This window comes from Triturus cristatus, chromosome 4_1 (genome assembly GCF_964204655.1).
Source record: "Triturus cristatus chromosome 4_1, aTriCri1.1, whole genome shotgun sequence".
NCBI lineage: Eukaryota > Metazoa > Chordata > Amphibia > Caudata > Salamandridae > Triturus > Triturus cristatus.
Window position 1 is genome coordinate 1,137,022,301 of NC_140585.1, and position 23,517 is coordinate 1,137,045,817.

The 23,517-nt window shown below is 46.8% G+C and overlaps 1 protein-coding gene across 3 annotated transcripts in view; it reads left to right on the plus strand.

The window, feature by feature from the left end:
• The window catches only part of LOC146856173 (zinc finger protein 14 homolog), a 93,940-nt gene extending 70,951 nt beyond the window's left edge, over positions 1-22,989 (plus strand). For 2 of the 3 annotated variants that reach the window (XM_085654230.1, XM_085654231.1), the window contains 3 exons: positions 1,220-1,333; positions 1,448-1,561; positions 22,053-22,989. In XM_085654230.1, coding sequence (XP_085510356.1) covers positions 1,220-1,333; positions 1,448-1,561; positions 22,053-22,837 — 1,013 coding nt within the window. In that variant the 3' untranslated portion in view covers positions 22,838-22,989. The remainder of the gene's footprint in view (positions 1-1,219; positions 1,334-1,447; positions 1,562-22,052) is intronic. The other variant, XM_085654232.1, reaches the window with a different exon arrangement.
• The last annotated feature ends 528 nt before the right edge of the window (positions 22,990-23,517 follow it).

Here is a 23,517-nt window from a genome sequence, read left to right on the forward strand (position 1 = left end):
GATATCTACAAAATATGGTCTGACTCTTGTTATGTTGCAGGCTATTGTAAAACCAGCTGCACTCAGAAGGAACAACTTGTATACAGCCTACAGAGTTTACTGGTCTCCACAAAAGTTATCTAAGATTACAGAGAATACATATAATTGTCCTAGGTGCAAGCATCCTGTTTATGGAATGTTCCAGAATTAAACCCTACTGGATGGAGGTATGTACATTTTTGGAAGAAGTGCTGGGGGAACCAATCGAAGTAAGTACCAGCTTGATTTTCTTCGGTCTTCAATATGACTGTCACTTAAATGCACCTTGTTCTACTTTTATATATTTTATGTGGTAATCTTGGCAAGGCAAGAAATATGTAGGATTTGGAAATCAGAAGGTCCTCCAACTTTTGTCGATTGTTTAAAGAATATCATCTACACCAGCGAATCAGACATAGCCTGTGATCAAAGAAGCCGAGTTAAGATCTGGTCTGCCTTGTCGGATTGGAGAGAGAGGACAAGTGGGTCCAATGATTAAGCTGATTTTACTGTTGGTCCTAGCCCCCTTTAGTAACCTCTCGGGCCCCAAAAGTGAACAGGAGTTGGAAATGGAAACAGTATAATCTTTGAGGGAAAGCTCTTTTTTCTTTACACCTCTTTCGAGGGTTGGTATAGGTTGGTGGGAAGAGACAGGAGCAATCCTAATAAGAGCATTGGCAGTATGAGGACACAAAAAAAAGACTGTTTGGTGCACCACGGTGGACATTACTGCCTTGGACCCATGCTCAAAGGCCAAAATAAGTTCCAGAGAAAATATAACACTTGCCCAAGCATCCCGCCACCCTCTCCTCCTTTCAAACTCTCTTGTTAATGCCTGCCCAACCACTGGTGCTGTGCTATTCTGGGACCCTTGCTCCTGGGAGCACTTCTACAACACATACCTCTTTTTTTTCTTGTTGAATATAAAATGGCATAAAATGTAGACTTGGAGTAAACCTATTGGTTTGCTGTGGTCAGCGCTTCAGGTGATGTACTCCTTTCTGTGTGTTGTGTGTGTTTAAAATTCTATTACAGCCCGCTTCATGCAGTGCATCCAAGCAGCTGGGTCAGTGCATAAAACACAGTTACAGAAAAAACAATCACAAGGTGACATGTTTTTCAGATGCCAAAAATTGCATTAAATATCTTTTAATGATTCACTATAAATTAAGATATATCTTTTGTCATTTCATACTCCTAGGGCATCAAGTTGCTGATTTCGACACTTTCAGAAATATTAATAAAAGCAAAGAGGTGTACGTCTGGGATCTGTCAGAACCAGAGGGAATTACGGAGAGCAACCAAACCATCCCTGGTAAGCGCGGTTACTGAGATCGTTTCTGTGAAGTAGTGAACATTACTCTTGTACAATAAGTGAAACATAAGCCCCACATAAGCCCCATGCTGGATTCCTTTGTATCCACTGCAGACTCTGATCCTGATGCCCAGCCAGACCACATACTGCAGGTTGGAGAGGAAGAGCTGGACTGCATTGACTGGCCTTGCTCTGTAGAAGCAGAGAATGATAACCACTCCACCAAAGGTGAGTTTAATGCTGTATTTAAATCAGTGACTTAATTGAATTGTTTATTCTCATTTCCCTGTGGCCTAGCTACAGACAACTGAATAGTTGTAAAGCAGGGGTCTCCAACCTTTTCTGTAACAAGTGCTACTTATGTTCATTGCAAGTCATCCCAAGCTACTACTATTATTAGTGCTGTGTAAAAGCAGACACAATTACATTAGTGACCACCATATGCAATATTACTAGCAGTGATCACCTCACTACATCGGGCAGGATTGCCAACAGTAACGTAAAAAAGGTGTTTATCAATTCTAAAAGTCTTAATATGGTTATTACCTAGCGGCGGTAGCTGAAATGCTCCTGGCAACAAGGTTTGTCATATTAGTATTGTCTTCCCAAAGCCACTTGATTTATCACTCAAATATCAGCTTTAAATATGTTTTGAAAACTGAGCAATTTTTCTCAGAACATCCGCTAATGATTTCTGAAAATAAACTCATTTCATCTTAAATGCGCACGCTCCATTTTGGTACCCATATCTTAATGCAATCAGGTACAAGTGTATAATTTAGTAGGCTAAGCTGCACGCTAAGCTGCACACAGGAGAGCTACTCACATTGTAGGTGGAGAGCTACCAGTAGCTCATGAGCTACTCGTTAGAGAAGCCTGTTGTAAAGTATCCTGCACAATAATGTTTTCATATATAGACTTTTTCTTGCGCACTCATTCTTTCCCTATTAACGCCTCTGTAGCCAGCCTTTACTTAGTTACGGCGCACCACATCAGGACATGGTTGTGCCACATGGTAAAGTATCATTCCTGCATTATTAAGGGGACTGCAGCAGAATCTCTTCGGCTTCCAATATCTCATGAAACTTTTGACGAGCATTCCGAACAGAGAGAGCTATCGCTGTCCTGTGGAATATCACAGAAATATATCCTTGAATGCTGGGGGTGTTGGCTTTGTTCTCTATAGCTATTCCTCTGCTGCAGATGAGAAACCTTTACAAAGGCATTTGTATGAATTAACAAGTTGGTTCTGCTATCCACTGCACTTCACAGTTTGAGCAAAATGTCCACATGAAATTTGTAGTGAATACAGAACACAGGCGTCTCGCTAAGTTCATTTAAGAATAGCTGATATGATCCCACAGATGGTGCGCAGCCATGTGTGCAAGCGTGGCGCTGTCCCCGTTAAACTGTGCTCAACTGTCATTACAAACTGTCAACTCTCAGAGCGTTTCGTGCGCCAACGGGCAGCGCGAGACAACACACCATGGAATGTCCAGGCGGGAGGACAGCACACTACATATATCTCTTTCCCTTAAAGAAAGAAAAAGGAACAGGAGAAAAAGGAAGGAAGGAGGAGAGAGAGAGAAAATGAAAGAGAGAGAGAGAATGGGGGGTGTAGGAAGGTGGATATCTGACTATGGTTACCCCCAACTTTTTGCCTAGTGTCTAGCTGGTTTTTCGACTTAGTTGGCCTGAGATCCTGCCATTCAGGGTCTCAGGCTGTCTGCTCTCTCTTTAAAATGGACTCCATGTACCCTAGGTACATACACAATTGGTAAGGATCACCTTATTGGACCCTGTACAGTGTACCCTAGGTACCCAGGGCATAGGTGTACCCTAGGTCTCCCAGGGGCTGCAGCATGTATTATGCCCCCCCTGGCCTGGCCCTTCCAATCAGACACAACTGGCTGATCACTCAGCTGGGGCAAGGTCGTGTAATCACCCCTTGCTTAGATATAGTATACCTATATCTACCCTTAAAATAGACACCTGTGTACCTATCAGCCACTCCTATGGCAGGCCTTAACAATCCTGGAGGCAGAGTGCTTGGTAACATGTGAGATGGTGCTCTAGCATGAGCTGAGCCTGTCTGCAGCTTTCGGAACCATGTCCTTATAGCTGTTCTATGATATAGCCTACCATATACTCTTAAAGTGCCTTATAATCTTAAACGGTTATGGTAACTATGGTTTGGCTTTATCAAAACATGTCGTGTAAGGTGTCTAACACTTTGGAATAATACCCCCATACCATTTCTGGTGATGAGGATATTATTCCTCCCTTCTAGAGGGAGAGACATGTTAAAATCCTACTTTGCTGTTTAACTCTAACCAAAGGCTCAGCATCACAAAATGGATGCTGCTGCCACAGACACGAGTCTGACCTCCTGCTGCTGGGAGTGATCCCGGCAAGTGAGGCTTGGACAATAGGTTTCCTGCTTGGGGAGGTGCTAGCACCTCCCCAGACAGACTTTAGTGTATTGGGGCAGGGAGGGCTAAAAGGAATGAGACATGCCTGGGGCACACAAGGTGTCCCATGCATAGTCCAGTTCAAACCGGTGCTGGGGCACTCCAGCCCCAGTCCTGGTGCGAAACTGGACAAAGGGAAGGGGGTGTAACCACCCCCCTCCCAGGTCCCACCCATAAGGCGTGACCTAGCAGGCAACCTAGCCCCCCAGATTAGTAGAAGTGTGGTAGCTGGGCCCCAAGAGATTAGATTATCCTGAACCTGCAATTTGAACAGAAACTCTGGACCTTCGACATTCGACGAAAGAAGAAGACTGAAGAATCTCCCTTGTGGCCAAGGAGTGGCTACCCTGTGCAAACAGGCACCATCAAGAGACTTACCCTTTGCTTTGCTGAAGTTCTACGAGAGACCGACTGCAGAGCCCGACCAGAGCCCTGACTTCCAGACTTCTCTGACCCTGATCCACATCCACAGCCGAGCTGAGATCCGTGGAGGCGACGAGAGACGTGGGACCGGCTACCTGGGAAAAGTGGCGAGTATCTTCCAGCGCAGCTTCTGAGGTACCCTCGAAGTTGTGCACCGGGGATTGAGAAGCCCCAAGCCCAAGCACCATCTGCACCGAAGATCAGCCCCCCACACTCCACGAGTCCTGCGTGGGGCCCTTCTGCATTTTCCTGCTTGCCGCGTCTGTCCGGTTGCTTGCCCGTTGGCTAGCAGCCTTTGCGACGACACACCTTTGAATCTTCACTGCTGGTTTGGCTCCTCCAGACTGGCTCCCGCTCCTCTGCAAAAGAGAAGCACCCCAGACCTTCCTGGTCTGCACCAGAAGCAAGTCCTCCATTCTTCGTGGGTTCCGCTTGCCAAGGCTTGGTGAGTCCTAGTTCGACTTCGCCGCCGCCGACAGCAAGAGCCTTCGTGGGACAGCTCGCCTCCTGGTCCTAGTCGTCCTCGACGTCTCCTGGTACCCGTGGCTGCTGCGACAAGCTTCACCTGCAATCTTCACGACATCGCCTGGTTCCTTCCTGGTTCCACGTGGTCACTGGCTAGTGACCCAGACTCTGTCCCTTCTGCTTGCAGGTACCCTTCCTTCTTGATCCCGGCCTTGGGATCCACCGGACGCTCAGCCCTGACTGCCTGTCAGCAACTTTCCTTCAGGCATCCATAGAAGTCCACGACGAAACCCGACGCAAGTTCACACCTATGCACCCGCAGCCCGTGGGCTAGGTAACTTGGGTACTTCGGGGCTCACAAGGGTATTGACTATCCTAGGGTCTAGTTTCCGGATCTCGACTTTATCCAGTATTAGGCTATCTTTCATAGATTCACATGCCTGAATCATTCCCCGTCGTCGGGATGGGAGTCACCGGTAAATAACAAAGCAATGTCTAGAAGACATATAGAGTAACAGGCCCCATAGGGCCCTAGCTTAGAAAGCTATCCACGTCCTTATGTAAAAAGGACCAAAGTTTGGCCAGTAGCCAATCAGCTAGCACCACCTTCTAGAACCCTCCTGGAAGGAGCCCTAGTCCCTCAGATTTTCTACCGCACGTCGTGCTAAGGGAGTCTCCACTGAGCTCTGCTCATTGCTTCTGGTTTTCCAGTGTTTTCTACTTAAAACTTTCGGATTTGTCATGGCTGATACTCCTAAGAAAGGACTCTTCAGATCCTGTGCTTCCTGTGGGAAGAAAAGACTCCACGTGGATGATCAGCATAAGGACTGCCTTTATTGTCTGTACCCCAGCCACAGTGCCAAGGATTGCAAGGTATGTCGTACCTTTTCATCCAAGACCCTGAAGGACAGAGAAGGGCGCCTTTTAATCTGGCTACAAAGGCTGAAGGACAAGGACTCTGTGGTGTCCTCTGAGGAGAGTGAGAGTTCTATTATATCTTCTCACTCCTCACGCAAGCGACCAAGGGCATCCTCTCCAGGCCCTTCGTCGCAGCCACCTCCTAAGAAGCCACACAAAAGGTCTTCCGAGGTTCTGGACTCGTCTATGCCAGGAATCACCTCTCCTCCAGATGTCCAGGTTACTTTTAAGAAGCCAGTTTCTGCCCCGTCGCCGACGACCACCTCGTCGACGGTGGCTTCATCGACGAAAAGACATCCATCGACGGCAGTCGTTGTAACTTCGTCGACGGCGACGATATCTACGGTCATATCCCATTCAATGACCACGTCGACGACGACAACACCATCGTCGACGGCTGGTAAAATGATCTCGTCGACCCTGAAAATAAAAAAGTCGTCGTCGTCGTCAGCTAAGCCGCCGACGACATAGTCGACAGCAGGATCGTCGACGACAGCGCCATCGTCGACGAAGACACCGTCGACGAGGCCGTCGTCGTCGTCGACGACGACCAGAACACCGTCGACGAGACCAGTGTCGTCGACGCCGTCGTCGACGCCGTCGTCGTCGAAGAAACAACTCTCGTCTTCCTCACTGACGACGACACCGCCATCGCTGTCCTCGTCGACGCTGTCTCATAGGCCTATTACACCGCCTACACCTCTACTGTCGACAGGCCCGTCGACAGTTATTGACTCGGAGACGCCAAATACATTTGTGCACCTCAAAATCACCAAACGGGCACTAACACCGGCCCTTACATCACCCAGTCGGATCCCTACTTTGCCACCTGCTCAGCTTTTCGAGGAGGAAAATTCAGAGGAGGACAGTATGTTCCCAGCTGCGACAAGCCCTTCACAGCTACATGTCAAATACCAAGATACATCTGATTATGAGGACTTGGACCAGGATTACCAACCGGTTCCACCTCCACAATATGTGCAGCCACCACCTTCTATGGTTTGTCTGCCTGCATCACTGGTCACGGACCTCCAATTCCTGATCACGGACTACAAACAGAGGTTTCCGACGCCGGCGCCTCCAACACCAGTTGCGCCACCAACACCAAGGACAAGACCGCCACCATTAGTGCTGCAATCAGAGCCTATTGCAACGCCACTTCCTCCCACAACAGATGAAGAAGAAGAGGACGAGCCCGAAGAGGGAGAACTTCAGGAGATCCATTCTCCCCAGGACGAATGGGATGATTATGTCCTTCCCTGTCCGACTTCTCCTGCCCCCACCACGGCCGACTCGCCTCCAGAGGATATTGGCAGCTTCCATAACATTTTAGAGAGAGCGGCCCAGCGTTTTCAAATCCCGATGCCCTCGCATCAACAAGACTGCTTCCTTTATGACTTTAAGGAACCCTGTAAAAAGTCCGTGCGAGCAATACCAATGATAGACTACATTTGGGAACAGGGAGTTAAAATTATGCAACATCCTTCCTCTGTTCCCCCAGTGTTACCACGCCTGGACAAGAAATATAAAGCGCCGGACACAGCTCCGGTCTGTCTTACGGGCCACCCGAAGCCAGATTCGGTCATTACGCAGGCCGCACAGAGGAGGTCAAGCAACCCGGCTGCTCTATTGATGGCTCCTCCTGATAAGGAGGGCAGGCGCTTAGACACCATTGGCAAGCTGTTTTCCTCCATGTCAGCCTTGACGGTGAGGGCCTCTAACGCCCTGGCTCTTTTGGGGTGTTACAATCGCCAAATGTGGGCAGACATTGCACTATACATGGCAGACCTGCCAGAGGAGTCCAAGGAGGATGCAAAAAATATCTTGCTTGAGGGAGAAAGATCGGCCTCGGAAATAATTGACTGTGCAATGGATAGTGCTTCTACTGGCTTCCGGCAATTAGCGGGCGCAGCAGTTCTCCGACGCCAGGCTTGGTTAAAGGCAACCCCCTTCAGACCGGAGGTCCAGACTAAGGTGTTGGACATGCCTTACGATGGCCAACTGCTTTTTGGCACCCACATTGTTGAGGCGTTACAGGGGATTAAAAAAGATACGGATACTGCCAGAGCGTTGGGTGCTTTGCAATTCCGGAACCCTTCCTTTCGGGGCCCCAAGGGAAGAGGTCAATCCTCTGGTAGGGGAGAATTCCACCAACGTTCTTCTTTCTCCTCCTCCCAGCAACACCGGCCGCAATATCAACAGCGGCAACAATCCACATACACGAAGTCCTCCTTTCGTGGTAAAGGTGGAAGGCAAAAGGGAACCTCCAGACGCCAATGACTTACAACTACGGCCGGCCTCCACCTTCTCGCCACCCTCCAAGATTGGCTGCAAAATTTCCCACTTTCTCCAAAATTGGCGAAGAATAACTACGGACCGTTGGGTCCTACAATTAGTACAATTCGGCCATTCCCTGGAATTTATACAAATCCCTCCTCCCACCCCTCCCCGCCCAACACTTCACAAAAACCTACGTCTGTTACTCTTGGAGGTGAAGACTATGCTCCAAAAAGGGGCTATAGAGCGAGTTCCCACAAATCAACGGGGAAAAGGGTTCTACTCCCGCTTCTTCCTTATCAGGAAAAAGGAGAAGAAATGGAGGCCGATATTGGATTTACAGAATCTGAACAACTATCTGAAACGGCAGTCGTTTCGTATGGTCACCATTCAGGAGGTATTACATCTGCTCAATGCGAACGACTATATGGTGTCGTTAGACCTGCAAGACGCCTATTTCCATATCCCAATACATCGCAACCACAAGAAATTCCTACGATTCGTGGTGGCCGGCAGACATTATCAGTTCCGGGTGCTACCGTTTGGCCTCAAATCGGCACCCCGCATTTTGACCAAATGTCTAGCTCCAGTGGTGGCCTACCTACGCCATCCCCATCATCAGGTCTTTCCCTATCTAGACGACTGGCTAGTCAAGTCTCCATCTCTTCAGGGCGCGTCCAGGTCTTCAAACGCCTGTCTAACGCTCTTCGATTCACTAGGCCTAACGCTCAATCGAGAGAAGTCCGTCCTTCAGCCGTCTCAGCGCATGAACTTTCTGGGCGCTACTCTGGACACTGTGTGCTACGGAAAGCTTTTCCATCGAAGGAACGGAAGGACAAGCTGCAGGCTTTGGCTCTCGGGATAATGTCCGAAAGGACGCTGTCGCTGCGTCTCTTCAAATCCCTTCTCGGGATGATGTCTTCTTGCATTCTTTTGGTCCCGCATTGTCGTCTCCATATGCGACCCCTTCAAGAAGAACTGTCGGATCAATGGGTACAGTGTACAGGATCCTTCGACAACGTCATCCAAGTCACACTCGCGATCGGGAAGGCCTTACGATCGTGGGTGTCTCCCCAGAACCTTTCAAAAGGCTTGCCTTTCTTGCTTCCTGCAGCACCCCACATAATCACCACGGATGCTTCCCTGAAGGGCTGGGGAGCCTTCCTTCAGGAGCTGCAGATAAGTGGGAAATGGTCCCCTACAGAGAGGGCACTTCATATCAACCTCCTGGAGCTGCGCGCCGTCTACCTGGCTCTGGTGGCTTTCCTCCCAAGAATCAAGAACTCCATGGTGCTTGTCAGAACAGACAACACAACGACAATGCACTATTTGAACAAGCAGGGAGGAACACACTCGCTGACGCTCTCTCGAGAATCACAAAAAATCTGGAGTTGGCTACTCACTCACAACATCTCTCTGCGAGCAGATTATGTGCCAGGCGTCCACAACGTGTTGGCAGATTCCCTCAGCAGACGGCAGTCAACTTGCCACGAGTGGGAACTGGACCAACAAGTCCTCAACAGCATCTTCGTTCAATAGGGCACCCCTTCTCTGGACCTATTCGCCACCCAGATCAACGCCAAATGCCAACACTTTGCAAGCTGGCATCCCCAACAAGGGTCTCTGGGGAATGCCTTTTCGATAGCATGGTGCAACGTCTTTGCGTACGCCTTTCCGCCGTTTCCCCTAATTCCCAGGGTGTTACGGAAGATTTAAGTGGAGCCCTGTACTCTGATATTGATAGCCCCAGCTTGGCCACGGCAGCACTGGTTCACGGAGCTTCACATCCTCTCCCTGGAACCTCCAATCAAACTGCACCCGTTTCCATCTCTGCTAACGCTGCACAATCAACAGGTTCAGCATCCGGATCCAGCGTCTCTCAGGTTATCGGCATGGCTCCTGAGTACAGAGAATTCCAGGGCTTAGACATTCCTCCGGATTGCAGACAAATCCTAGCTCGAGCTCGAGCGGATAGCACCAACAAGACATATTCACTGAAATGGAAACGATTCTGCATATGGTGCAAAACAAACGGCTTGCACCCTCTTTCTTCAACCCCGGAGCAGATTTTACTGTATCTCCTACATCTCGCAAAATCCGGTCTAGCTCATGCCTCCATCAAAGTACACCTAGCGGCGATATCTCTCTTTCGGAGGTCCTCTACAGGTCCATCTTTGTGGTCTCACAGGCTTATCAAACAATTTCTTAAAGGGCTGTTTCGAACTTTTCCTCCAGTGAAGCCTGTACCACCGGCTTGGCATCTTAACACGGTTTTGGCTCAGCTCATCAATCACCCGTTTGAGCCAATCCACAGAGCAGATCTTAAGTATGTCTCCTGGAAGCTTGCACTCCTGCTGGCCCTTACCTCGGCAAGACGGGGTTGGAGAACTACAGGCGTTCTCAATCCAGGACCCTTTCATTCAGTTCAAACGGGACAGGGTCATTCTTCGGACGAATCCGAAATTTATCCCTAAGGTTCCGACTCAGTTCCACCTCAATGAACCTATCATACTACGTTCATTCTTCCCGAATCCACACACAGGGGCAGAAAAGGCTCTTCATTCATTAGATGTTAAGCGCTGCCTCAAATTTTACATTGAAAGGACTAAAACATTTCGGAAGTCTAATCAACTTTTTGTGGCATACAGTAGGCCTAGAAAAGGACTACCGCTCACAAAACAGAGCATTTCCCGCTGGATCTCTTCAGCCATAACCTTCTGTCACCAACAGGCAGGACGTCCACTGCAATCAGCAGTTCGTGCCCATTCTACAAGGGCGATGTCTACTTCCATGGCACTGTTTGCAGGAGTGTCCATGGTGGATATTTGTAGAGCGGCCACATGGAAGACGCCGCATACATTCACCAGGCATTACTGCCTGGACACGGAGATCATGAAGGATGCTGCAGTGGGGCAAGCTGTACTCCGTCATCTATTTCAATAGAGGTGAGCCCTTTCCTTTTTCATCCCACCATCCTGGTCTCTTTACGCACATTTCACACTGTTATGTTGGCATTACCTAGGTTATGGTTCTTTGATACTTTATCTTTCACATGAATATGTTATTATCTAGTGACTGTATATTTACTGTGCCTGCCAAAATGTGCTTTGTATTGCTTACTATTCTGATTCAGGCATGTGAATCTATGAAAGATACCCTAATACTGGATAAGGAACGCGTTACTTACCTGTAACTGCGGTTATCCAGTATTGGTATCTTTCATAGATTCACATGCAACCCACCCACCTCCCCTGGAAGGGCTCTCTTGGATCTCTCAGTGATACAACTACTTAGCACTGTGCTTACGAAAATCTGAGGGACTAGGGCTCCTTCCAGGAGGGTTCTAGAAGGTGGTGCTAGCTGATTGGCTACTGGCCAAACTTTGGTCCTTTTTACATAAGGACGTGGATAGCTTTCTAAGCTAGGGCCCTTTGGGGCCTGTTACTCTATATGTCTTCTAGACATTGCTTTGTTATTTACCGGTGACTCCCATCCCGACGACGGGGAATGATTCAGGCATGTGAATCTATGAAAGATACCAATACTGGATAACCGCAGTTACAGGTAAGTAACGCGTTCCTTCTAGCTACTCCAGAAGTGTCCTAAAACTGCTTATTTCTAACTGCTAGTGATTCTATCGACTTTTACGCGTGAGTGTTTCCACTCTGCACCTGAATCCCGTGGGCCTCCCACTTCCTAACTGTTGGTAGTGTAGTGTAGTCCCAGCGATTGCCTAGGCCTATTCTATTTCCGTGACAGTGGTCCTTATACCACTTCTTTAGTATATGGTTTGCGTGGCCCCTAGGGCCTAACTGTATAACTTACCTGTGTGACTTAATGTATGCTTGAATAAGACTGTGTTGTACTTACCTCGAATCTCATAAAGAGTGCTGAGGGTTTGACTAGAATAAATACACTTTATTTTATATATATATATATATCTGTTGTGGTGTCCTTTCATTTGGTATTCAAGGGATTATATATGGTATCACAGCTGGCTTCACATGCCATTCAGAGTTTAGCCTAAGACTGCTCTTGTCCATGCTACCACTAGGATAGCTGGTCTATAAGGTTGACTTTACAACCAATCACCATAAGGGTTGTTTGGACTGATATAAGGTGTACACTAGAACTAGTGACATCATACATCAGGCCAACTTCTCACAGGGGGAAAATTACCTGAACCTAGCAGGCAGTCTGATATCTCTGCCACTCCTCCTGGGGGAAACAAGAGGGTTGTTAGCAACATCCAAATCACTGTGTCTTGCACCAGAGGGATGCACTGAGACAGTATCAAAACATTGGGTGTGACTATCACAAAACTTGTCATTGACTTTAACAATCTTGTTCATGTTCCACCAATACCGCAGATTGACACAAACAGCACTGCCACAGATTTTCTGAATACAAACAGGTTCACTGAACTTGGAGTCACCTTTCTTTACAAAACCTTGTTTCTTTATCTTCACCATGTCACCTACTGCGAACTTACTGTTGGAGAAATGTTTCCTTGCGTCAAAGTATGTCTTTTGTTTGGATTGTACGTCGCTAACTTTGTTTCTAACCATCACATCAAGTTTGTGGGCAGGGGTCTTACGTTTCAACCACTTGGACATCCATGCTGGTCTAAAATCGGAGCAGGCCTTCCTGCCTTTGAGTAATTCAAAAAGAGAAACGCCGGTGGATGTGTGCGGCATGGTTCTGTAGAATCACAGCATGGTTCTTACAGCAGTAGGTATATCCTTGTTGTGAGAAATAGCCCACCGTATACAATCCCCAATGACTCTGTTAAGCCTGTCTACTAGCCCATTAGTCTGAGGATGATAGAGAGAGCTGTTGAGGTGTTTGATTGAAGATTCTCTGAGGAATTGTTCAACATCGGCAGATATAAACTGCACACAGTTGTCAGAAATAACAGTCTTGGGAAATTCCTCCTGCATGAAAACCTCCTTCATGAAGTAGAGGATTTGTTTGGAGTCAACTTTGGCTACAAATTAGACTTCCGGCCATTTTCTTTGGAGTCAACTTTGCCTACAATTTTGACTTCCGGCCATTTTCTTTGGAGTTAACTTTGGCTACAAATTTTACTTCCGGACATTTCGAGTAATAGTCAACTAAGATGATGGCGAACTGAGTCTGATGGGGTATGGTATGGAAGGGACCCAGTACGTCAATGCCCAGTTTCTCCCAGGGATTGTCAGGAAGGAGAATGGGTGTGAGCGGCGGGTTGGAGACGCGTAGGGTCTTGTCACTACCTGCACAAATAGTACAATCTTGGACTAAGGTGTCAATGCCTCTGTCCATTTGGGGCCACCAGAACTTTTCATGTACTCTGCGTTTGGTGGGTGTAGCACCCAGATGTCCTTCGTGAGCTTTGGTCAAGAGGATATTCCTGAGCTCAAAAGAAGGTACAATTTTCTCTAGCCTGAAGATAATCCCATCTTCAACAGATAATTCATCACAGATTTTTACTTAAGGTTGTACATCAACTTTAAGCTCTTCTCTTTAGGCCAACCTTCAGCAATGTATTTTCTAACACATTTCAATGTCTCATCATTGTGCGTGGCAGCATTCCACTTATTTTCACTTAAAGAACAAATGTGTTGTAATTCTACAGCAGCAACTATACAGTCCTCATGTTCATCATCGCTATTAGGTCTTTCGCTAGCCTCTGGCATATTGGGAATGGGAGGCAAGCGTGAAAGTGCATCAGCACGTACATTCTTCCCACCTGGGATGCGTACAATGTCAAAATGGAATTGGAGGAGCTTTGAAGCAAGTCTTGCTATGCGGGGCGTGGTGTTGCGATGGCTACTAGAGGTTTGTGGTCAGTTTGTAGGGTGAAATTCCTACCCCATAGGTAACATTTGAATTTTTCAATGGCCCACCAACATGCAAGCAGTTCTTTTTCGATGACTGAGTAGTATGATTCTGTGTCTCTTAGTACCCTAGATGCAAACCCTATTGTGTGTTCTTGGGTGCCCACCTGCTGGGTCAGGACAGCACCAAGACCGTAACAGCTGGCATCAACAGTTAATGTGCAATGTACTGATGGGTTAAAAGGTTTCAATGCCTCAACCTTGATGAGTTGTGTTTTTAGCCAATCAAAAGCGATTCTACATTCATCATCCCATGCAAAAACAGTTTCATGTTTTTGCAAGTTGGAAATGGGGCGTACTTTCGTGGCATAATCGGGAATAAACCAAGAATAGAACTCAGTCCATCCTAGTAACAACTTCGCTCCTGTTTTGTCGTTGGGAGGAGATGCGTCCAAAATGGCTTGAACCAGACTTGGTTTGGGTATTACACCAGCACTCGAGCTTGTGTGACAAAGGTATTCCACCGAGCTTTTGGAGAACTCTCATTTGGCACGTTTTAGGACAACCCCCCTGCTCTTGAAATGTGGATAGTACTTGATGCAATGTCTCATCGTGTGTAGACTGGTCAGTGGCGTGTATAAGGACGTCCTCTTGGAAGATGGTGACATTTTTGATCCTTCTAAGAAGATTGACAATGAGGCGCTGAAACCTGAAGGCTTGAAGCCAGTCCAAATGGCATACAATAGAATTGGAACATGCCTGAAGGTGAGTTGAACGCAGTGAGATGGTGTTAATCTCTGTCGAGTTCAACCTGGTGATATGAACTTAGCTCCCGCAACCATGCCCAACATTTCGGAGTTGTTGGGTAGAGGGTGGGAGTCAACCCATTTCTCCTTATTTAGACGGCCCAAGTCAATGCAAATTCTGTGTTTGTTGTTCTTTTTGCGCGCTAGGACTAGTGGGGATAACCAGTCTGAGGATTCAACGCGTTCGATCACTCTTCTGTTGCACAATGTTATGAGATCTTTCTCGAGATCCTCTGTTATGCTGAAGGGTATGCTTCTCATCTTGTTTTTTACAGGTATCGCAACATCTCTCACTTTAATTTTATGTTTGAAGCCTTTAATTTTTCCCAGTTCACCGGAGAAAACTTTGGGAAAGTTGTTCAATAGTTCTTCAACCTGGGTGGAATCGCGTATGGCTAAAACCTGTTCTTTGGCACCAGGACACAACATCATGTTGAACAAACGTTGGTGAAACCACCCTAAAATGTTAAAACCTTGTATGGCTACATAGATTTTACCTTGAATGCACCTACTTTTACACTCCATGATGTCTTCAAAATAGCCTAGGAGATCGATCTTACGCCCTTCGTAGGACACATGAGCGCGATCTGGCGGCAATAACTGTCTTTCACCCCAATTAGCTGTAAAAAGTGACTCAGAAATCATGGTGATGCGTGCACCTGAGCCAACAAGAAGACGCAACTTCTTTTCTCCTACCAATATGTTGGCATAGGGGTCTACACACTCTTGATTTCACTTTCTGTGACTACTAGAATCCTATCTTCCCTTACTGACAAGGGATCGTCATTGTCACTGTCACTGGTGTCTTTGACATGCCCTATTCTGAAATTTTCTCTTTTGTGTCCCTGACACTCTTAAGAAAAATGGCCAACTTTCCCACAAGACCGGCAGACCACATTTATTGCAGGACATGGTCTGTTGTTTTTGGAGTGTACAGGGTTATTGCACCTAAAGCATATGTCTGTTATTCTCAAAAAAACTATTCTGGGAGGTTTCTCTCTTTTTTAATTTGTAATGCAAACTAGGGTTACAACCTCAACTGTTTTGTTTTCCAGTTCCTTCACTGAGACTTGTGAAGTTTCCATGCTTTTGGCGATGCAAATGGACTCCTCAAGAGAGGGATTCCCTAGGGACAGAAGCCTTTGTCTAATCGTTCAATCTGTGCAATGGCTTATAAACTGGTCACGTACCAACTGCTCACTAAATGTTTCGAATTTACAATCTGCAATCATCTTTCTAAGGGCATTGATGTATGTGTCTACATCTTCATGGGTTCTTCTGTACCCTTTTGGAGAATTTGTGCCATAATACAACAATACTTGGCTGGACATCATATCTGCAAGTTAACTTTTTAATAGTACTCTGATATTCATCAAGTTCTTCATTATCACCGCCCACAGCATCAGGTAAGTGTTTGAGTGTGGCCCTCCCTTCAAATCCTAGGGAATGTAACAGTAAGAACTTCTTTCTTTCGGGTCTAAACCTGTGTGCCCCTATAACGCCTAAATAGGTTTCAAAGGCATCGAGCAAATATCGCCACTTAATGGGAGGTTCACCAGATGAGTCAAGAAACGGAGGTGGTGGGTTAACTGCTTGCATAAGGAATAGGTGAGGGATGAATGTCCACCCCAAATGTAAAATAAAGACTGAAGAAGGTTTAAGGGATACAGAAAACTTAACTACATTGCATTACAATTACACATGGTATGGAGATATAGCGTTAAATTGTAAACAATGAATTCTGAAATAGAATATTGCCACCAAGAATGTAGTGAAGACAGAACACAGGCATCTCGGTACATTCTGTTTATTTAAGAATAGCTGATATGATCCCACAGACGGTGCGCAGCCATGCGTGCAAGCACAGCGCTGTCCCGGTAAAACCATTCTCAACTGTCATTACAAACTGTCAACTCTCAGAGCGGCTTGCGCTAACTGGCAGCGGGAGACAACACACCACGGAAAGTCCACTCGCGAGGGGCGCGCGAGGACAGCACACTACAACATGTTTTCCTTTAAGAAGAAAATCCCTAATTGAGACTGAGCATTTAAGATGGTTAATAACGAACCTTGAAACTTTTAAAAAAAAATTCATACTAAAAATCCAGTTTTCATCTATCCAGAATTTTAATTACTCTCAGAAATGGCTGAAAAAATGTATTTATCCACAGTGTTATGTTAAAAGCATTTATTAAGCGTGCGTACACCAACGGTTTCAGAACATTTAACCTCCTGAGGCGGAAGCCGGGAGAGACGCATCGCTGCACTTTTTAAAAATTGATTGTACTGTTGTGATTTTAATACAATTCCTACCTTCACTCTCCCTTGGGCACTACCGCGCTGCAGTTGAGAACGCTGCCGCGGGATACTTGATTGTGTTGCCGCCATTCCCCGGGACACAGAGGCCACGCCCACTAACATCAGGCCACGCCCCCTCCTATCACTCACTTCCTACTTAACATGTGCATCTTCCGGACGCGCAGCGGACGAGCGCAGTGGGCGCGACGTTGGCGCGCCTAAGGCAAGCCCGTCTGCGCCCGTCCGCGACCAAACCGCGGCCGGGCATGCTGGCGGTGAGGCGGCACATAAGGGCAGAATCGTGCGGTCGCGGGAAAACCTGTGGTCTCTAAATACCACGGCTGACGCCTGCGCTCACAGGACCGACCTTGGGACTACCACCCTCCCTCAGGCTTGTGGGGCTTGTGGGATACTATTAGGAATGCCAGATGGCTGGAAGGTGGAGGGGTTGATTAAACCCAAACCACCGGTCAACAGAGACCTCAGAGCGGGCCTTCTGAATTGCAGATCCCTTGCTAAGCATGCAGACGACATCTGGCTGCTACTGGAAGGGCATCAGTGGGATGCGCTGTTTCTAACAGAAACTTGGCTCAATGAGGACAACATGACCGCCATTGCACTGGCTGTACCCTCTGGGTATAAAATATGCTTCTCCAACCGGATAGGCGAAAAAAGGGGTGGGGGTGTGGCTGTCATATTTAAAGAGCAGCTCATACTCACATCTTCAACCCCTACTCTTATTCAGGGACTAGAGGGACTACACTTCTGTTTTCAGGTGGGACCTCAACTATCTCTAACGGGACTAATTATTTACCGCCCTCCTGGGGGGGGGAGGAGCCCCACCTGACCACTTTGATGGATATTATCATCCAGAGCTCCCTCCTTCACCCTCAATTTCGCGTCGTTGGTGACTTTAATATTCATATGGATAGGGAGGAAAGTGTCCCTGCAGAAATACTGAGGTCCACATTAAATACAGCCAATCTAAGACTCCTCAACAAGGGCCCCACGCACAGAGCGGGCCACACGCTTGACTTAATATTTTCTAATATTGACAACGTGATGGCAGAGACTCCGTTGCCGCTGGTATGGTCAGACCACTCTCTGATTCCATTTCAACTAAAGTTAGCGGCTGACAAACCTGTGACAAGCAAGTGCTCTTTCGTGAAGAGACAATGGAAGAAGTTAGTCCCCGCTACGATGGGACCAGTTCTTGCCCAGAACACACCTACCCTCACCTCAAATGTCGAAATTGACGCACAGCTACTTAATGACTGGGTCGGAAATATGGTGTCATCCATTGCACCAGCATCACACGCAATATCCAAACGTGATTCCCCGTCCGCTCCCTGGTTCTCTCAGGACCTCAGAATACAAAAATCTGATTGCAAAAGGCTGGAGCGGCTTTGGAGGTTAAATTACGGACCCCCAGATAAAGTCCGATACAAGGAAGCATCCAAAAAACTGCATAAGCCTATTAGAAAGGCAAAAAACCAGTTCTACGCTGATTCTATTCAACAAGCTGAACATTCGAGCAGAGAAACCTTTAAAATAGTACCGTCTTTCTTCAAACCCAGGTGTGTTGAGAGGGAGGTTCCCCCGTCGACCACGCTGTGCAACAGCATCTCTGACTTCTTTGACTCAAAAATTAAACAAGTCTATGAGTCCTTTGGGCCAGAGAAGAAAACGGTAAAAACGGACCTGGCTGGTAAAATGTCGGATTGCGCTACCTTGACACAATTTGAGCCGATAGCTCTAAACACGGTTACGCAAGAACTAAGTCGATGTAAGTCAGGATCACCTGACGACCCCTGCCCTTCTAAACTCTGGAACACCATAGCTGATTTTGTGGCTCCCACTATTCAGCAAATATGGAATATGTCCATCTCCTCCGGGGTGTTCCCGAATATTTGGAAACATGCCACTCTCCTCCCGCTAAAGAAAAAACCAAATGGGGACCCCTAGGACCTTAGCAATCTTCGTCCGATTTCTTTGCTGGCAGCACCAGGCAAAATGCTTGAGAAACTAATCCAGCGCCAACTGAATAAATTCATTGAAGATAATAAAATATTACACGAGACGCAATCAGGCTTTAGACCCGGCTTCAGCACTGAGAGCACTAATTGAGGTGGCAGAGTCATTGAGGTGGTCGATGGATTCAGGAGACTCAGCGATGCTGGTGCTCCTGGATCTGTCGACCACGCTAAACTGTTGTCACGACTAGCGGAGTTAGGCATCCAGGACCAGGCACTGGGGTGGATACAGTCGTATCTGACCCAGAGAACACAGAAGACACTCCAAAGACAAACTTGTCTCCTCAGGTGTCCCGCAAGGCTCCATCCTGAGCCCTCTCCTCTTTAACGTTTACCTCATTCCCCTCCTTAATCTAATAGAATCATTCGGCATACCTGTTACCTCCTATGCCGATGACACTCAGCTCATTGTGCCATTGGACAAACTATCTACCAAAGCTGAACTCAACCTAAAACACTGCCTGACCGAAGTATTTCGATGGATGGACAATAACCACCTTAAATGCAATTCGAGCAAAACGGAGATCCTTCCGATCGGTACAAATATCTCCTTTTGTCCAGCACTTTGGTGGCCGGACAATTCTGTTGCCCCCCCCCAGACAGTTTCGTCGGCCAGGAACCTCGGCGTTACCTTTGACTCCGACCTCTCCTTCGATCAGCATGCCAGAACCGTCGCAGGCAAATGCTTTGGAATGATCAGATCCATGAGAAAGTTCTTTGACTTTCTTCCCATCGATGCCAGAAAGACGGTGACAGTAGCACTCATAATCTCGCGACTGGACTACTGCAACGGCTTGCTCGCAGGAGCCAAAAAGAACACCATCCAAAAACTGCAGAGCGTACTACACACAGCCGCCCGTCTTGTCCTGGGCCTTCCCCGCAGATCCTCTATTTCTGCAGCACTTCGTTCACTTCACTGGCTCCCCCTTCACAAAAGGATTCTCTTCAAGATCCTGATCATAGCCTTTCGTGCCTACAACAAAACAGGCCCTAAATACCTCACCAAACGCTTCCCCCACTACCTGCCCAGCCGTCACCTTCGCTCAACCAACGACAACCTCATTCTTCTCCCCAAATACAATCTGAAAACGAAGGGTGAGAAGACCCTCAGCTTCCTTGCAACTAAAGCCTGGAACAAACTACCCAAAACCCTCAGACAACAAACCCAGGAAAAACCTTTTCGAAAACTGCTAAAGACCTGGATCTTTAATCTCCCGGACGATCACTCCAAAGCTTCCATCTAATCCTCTTGGACTGGCTCACTTAGGTTCCCTAGCGCCAAGATGCTCCCTCCGGAGCGAACGTCGCGCTCTATAAATACCCCACAAAATACAAATACAGAAGGTGGCGCTAGGGACTGTCTCTTCAACACCAAAGGCTCTCAGCTGCGGCGTCCCCCAGGGATCGGCTCTTAGCCCACTTTTGTTCAATATTTACCTGGCTCCACTCTTCACGCTGATTGCCAACTGGGGGGTCAAGGCAATTTCATATGCCGATGACACCCAACTGGTGTTTCCGTATTCAGAAGTGTCGGAGGCGTCCTTTTTAAGCTTCAAGGGCTGTCTCCAAGATGTGGCTTGCTGGATGAACACAAATAAACTAAAACTTAACGCTAACAAGACGGAAGTGATCTTTTTCGGCAAAGGCCCCCCTCCTCCATCTGATCTCTGGTGGCCGGCAGAGATGGGACAAGCCCCCTCGCCTAGCCACTCGGCAAAAAATCTGGGAGTGCGGTGGGATGACAGTCTGTCCTTTGCATCGCACATCCAGCAAATAGTTGGCTGCTGTCAGTGTAAGCTGAGGAATCTCCGTAAGATTCTGCGACTCTTACCAGTAAGCTGCCGAAAAACAGTAATCCATGCCACAGTGACATCTAGGCTGGATCACGCTAACGGCCTGTATCTGGGCTTACCAAAATACCATATACAGCGACTGCAACTGGTCCAAAATGCGGCTGCGAGACTATTTATGCGGATCCCTTTCAAGCACTCGGTCTCTCCGCATCTTCTCTCACTTCATTGGTTACCAGTAGCAAACAGAATAAAGTTTAAGGCACTTACACTGGCCTTCAGATCATTGTATGGCACTTGCCCAAACTATCTGAAAGCCCGACTGCCAAGATACACCCAAGCTCGCTCTCTCCGATCCAACAACCGTGTTCAGATTGCAGTCCCTAGACGCTAGACGCCAACACCCCTAGCCCCCTTGGTCAAAAAATATCTTGTTCTTGTAGCGCCGGGACACCTCCTCGCGAGGTAGCTGTTCGCGCTTTTATAAAATTCCGTATTATTATTATTATTATTATTATTATTATTATTATTATTATTATTATTGTACTTTGTTCCATTTTGGGTATTCTGCAGAATTACATCTCAGAGCAGTTGGGCCTTTTCCGCCCTTGGTCAAAAGCTCCAGGAGAACCCTGGTAAAAAGCCAGAAAGGACAACTTCGTGCCAACTTTCTGCAAAATCGATTATTTGAGTCAACTGTTCTTTCGTAATGTCAGTACAGTAAATTCTGCACACTGAAATGTTTTCCATTTCCTGGTTTCTGTAGAGTGAGGTGAGATGGCATGTGCTAAGTTGCCATGTGTTCTGAGGGCATCTTCTTTAAAGTCTGTCTCGTTCCTCAAAGTTGTCCCACAGTGACTAATCTAATTGTCTGTCCGTATAGAATAAAAATACATAATCTGGGATAGCTTTGGTGCAAACGATTTATTGTTAAGGTACTGTTGAGGGACCAAAATATCTTTCCCTGCCAGTAATCATTGTTATAGAGCTTCTCCAGAAAAGGGTTGAGAAAAGGAGTGAGCTTTATGATTTTTTTGCATAGAGTAACATAAATGACTGGATCCCTTCGGAGGTGAACAGAGGTCTTTTCTATGATTTGGTGTCAAGTGGGTGTTGTGACATGCTCAAATCTTCATATGAATGTTGTAAAAACAATACTGCAGAGCTAGGTTTAAAGGGTTTATAACCAATACTGGTGAAATAACTGTGTAGGAGAATGCCGGAAATTGAATGTGTTTCCAAATTCAGATAATGGTTGGTTGTGATTCTTAAACAAGTTAAAGCCTCTTTTTTTTCTGGAAGTGTTGCGTTTCCTTTTAGCTTGAAGCAGTGGACAAGTTCGTTGGTGATAAAGACATCAATAATATGACAAGATTTTAGTAATTTGATATGTAAGTGACAGTGTTTCTTATTTTTGAGGTGCCAACACCAATGAAAATTCTGTGAAGCAAGAACAGGCAAGTGACTGTGAGATTGCTGGCAAGATCGAGTGTGGAGGAAATGATGACCCCAAATCCGTTCACACCAAACACCATGAAAATGATACTGGAGCGTTAACATACAGACACGCGAACAGTGATGGCTTCAACAAGCAGCACAGCAGTGTGGGGCAGCCATTAACCAAAAGATTACGGAGTGAGACAGTGATCGACACTAAGCAAAATTCCACTGAATCGGCCATCGTCAGCCAACAGAAGAAAATGCAAACTGGGGTGAAACTTTACATTTGCAGTCAATGTGGAAAATATTTCAGCCACTCATCAAACTCGCTCACACAGCAGCAGAATATATGCAGTGAATGTGAGAAAAGCCTCAGCCAGCCGACACATAACAAAACAAAAAGGAAAAGAGGGGGAAAGGCAAACTCTATGTGTAGAGTGTGTGGGAAAAGTTTCAGATATACAAGGTCATTAACGATTCATCAAAGAATACACACCGGTGAGAAACCCTATGCGTGCAGTGAATGTGGGCGGTGCTTCAGTGTCATGGCAAACTTAATAACGCACAAACGTATACATACTGGTGAAAAACCTTACACCTGTACCATTTGTGGAAACAGTTTCAGACAGTTACCACATCTTATCAAACACCAGCGAATGCACACAGGTGAGAAACCCTTTGTGTGTAACATATGTCAGATGCGATTTGTTGACTCATCTACCCTAGCAAGACATAAACGGACACACACCAGAGCAAATGTATAAACATGTTGAGAATTTGAAAATGGTTTCAGCAGGTCGTAATGATACAATGCACTTGTGTTCAACTATCCTGACCGGTCCAACTTTACGTGTTCTGAACCCCTGTCATGCACAGAGGAGGCAAAAGATAGCATGCCTATGTTGCCACGCCATATATTCCACAACCCACTTTGATTACCCATCTTACTCTGCTTAAGGAATTTGCTATAGAGAGTGGCTGCCTCTCTATAGCAAATACTTGTGAGCCTCTACATAAGGAGGAAATGTAAGATTTGTTTTCTTTTAAGAATGTCAATCACTGGAATATGTTTTGACAATACTCAAGTACCAGCCGCGGTCGGTAGTAGAAGTTCCTGCAGGGCGGTGACGTCGGGAGGGGGAGGGGCAGGGTGGGGGGTAGTAAATTATGGATTATGGAGGTTTACAGGTAAGTAAACATATAAATTAATAAAACGAATTTCGTTGCGTGCACTGCATCGCATTTGGGGATGCAGTGCACGCAACGAAATTAGTTTTATTAATTTATATGTTTACTTACCTGTAAACCTCCATAATCCATAGTTTGCTACCCCCCACCCTGCCCCTCCCCCTCCCGACGTCACCGCCCTGCAGGAACCCCTACTACCGACCGCGGCTGTCAAGTACCCTGGTATTTTGGTGGTTAACAGGCAGGGTTTGGTCCT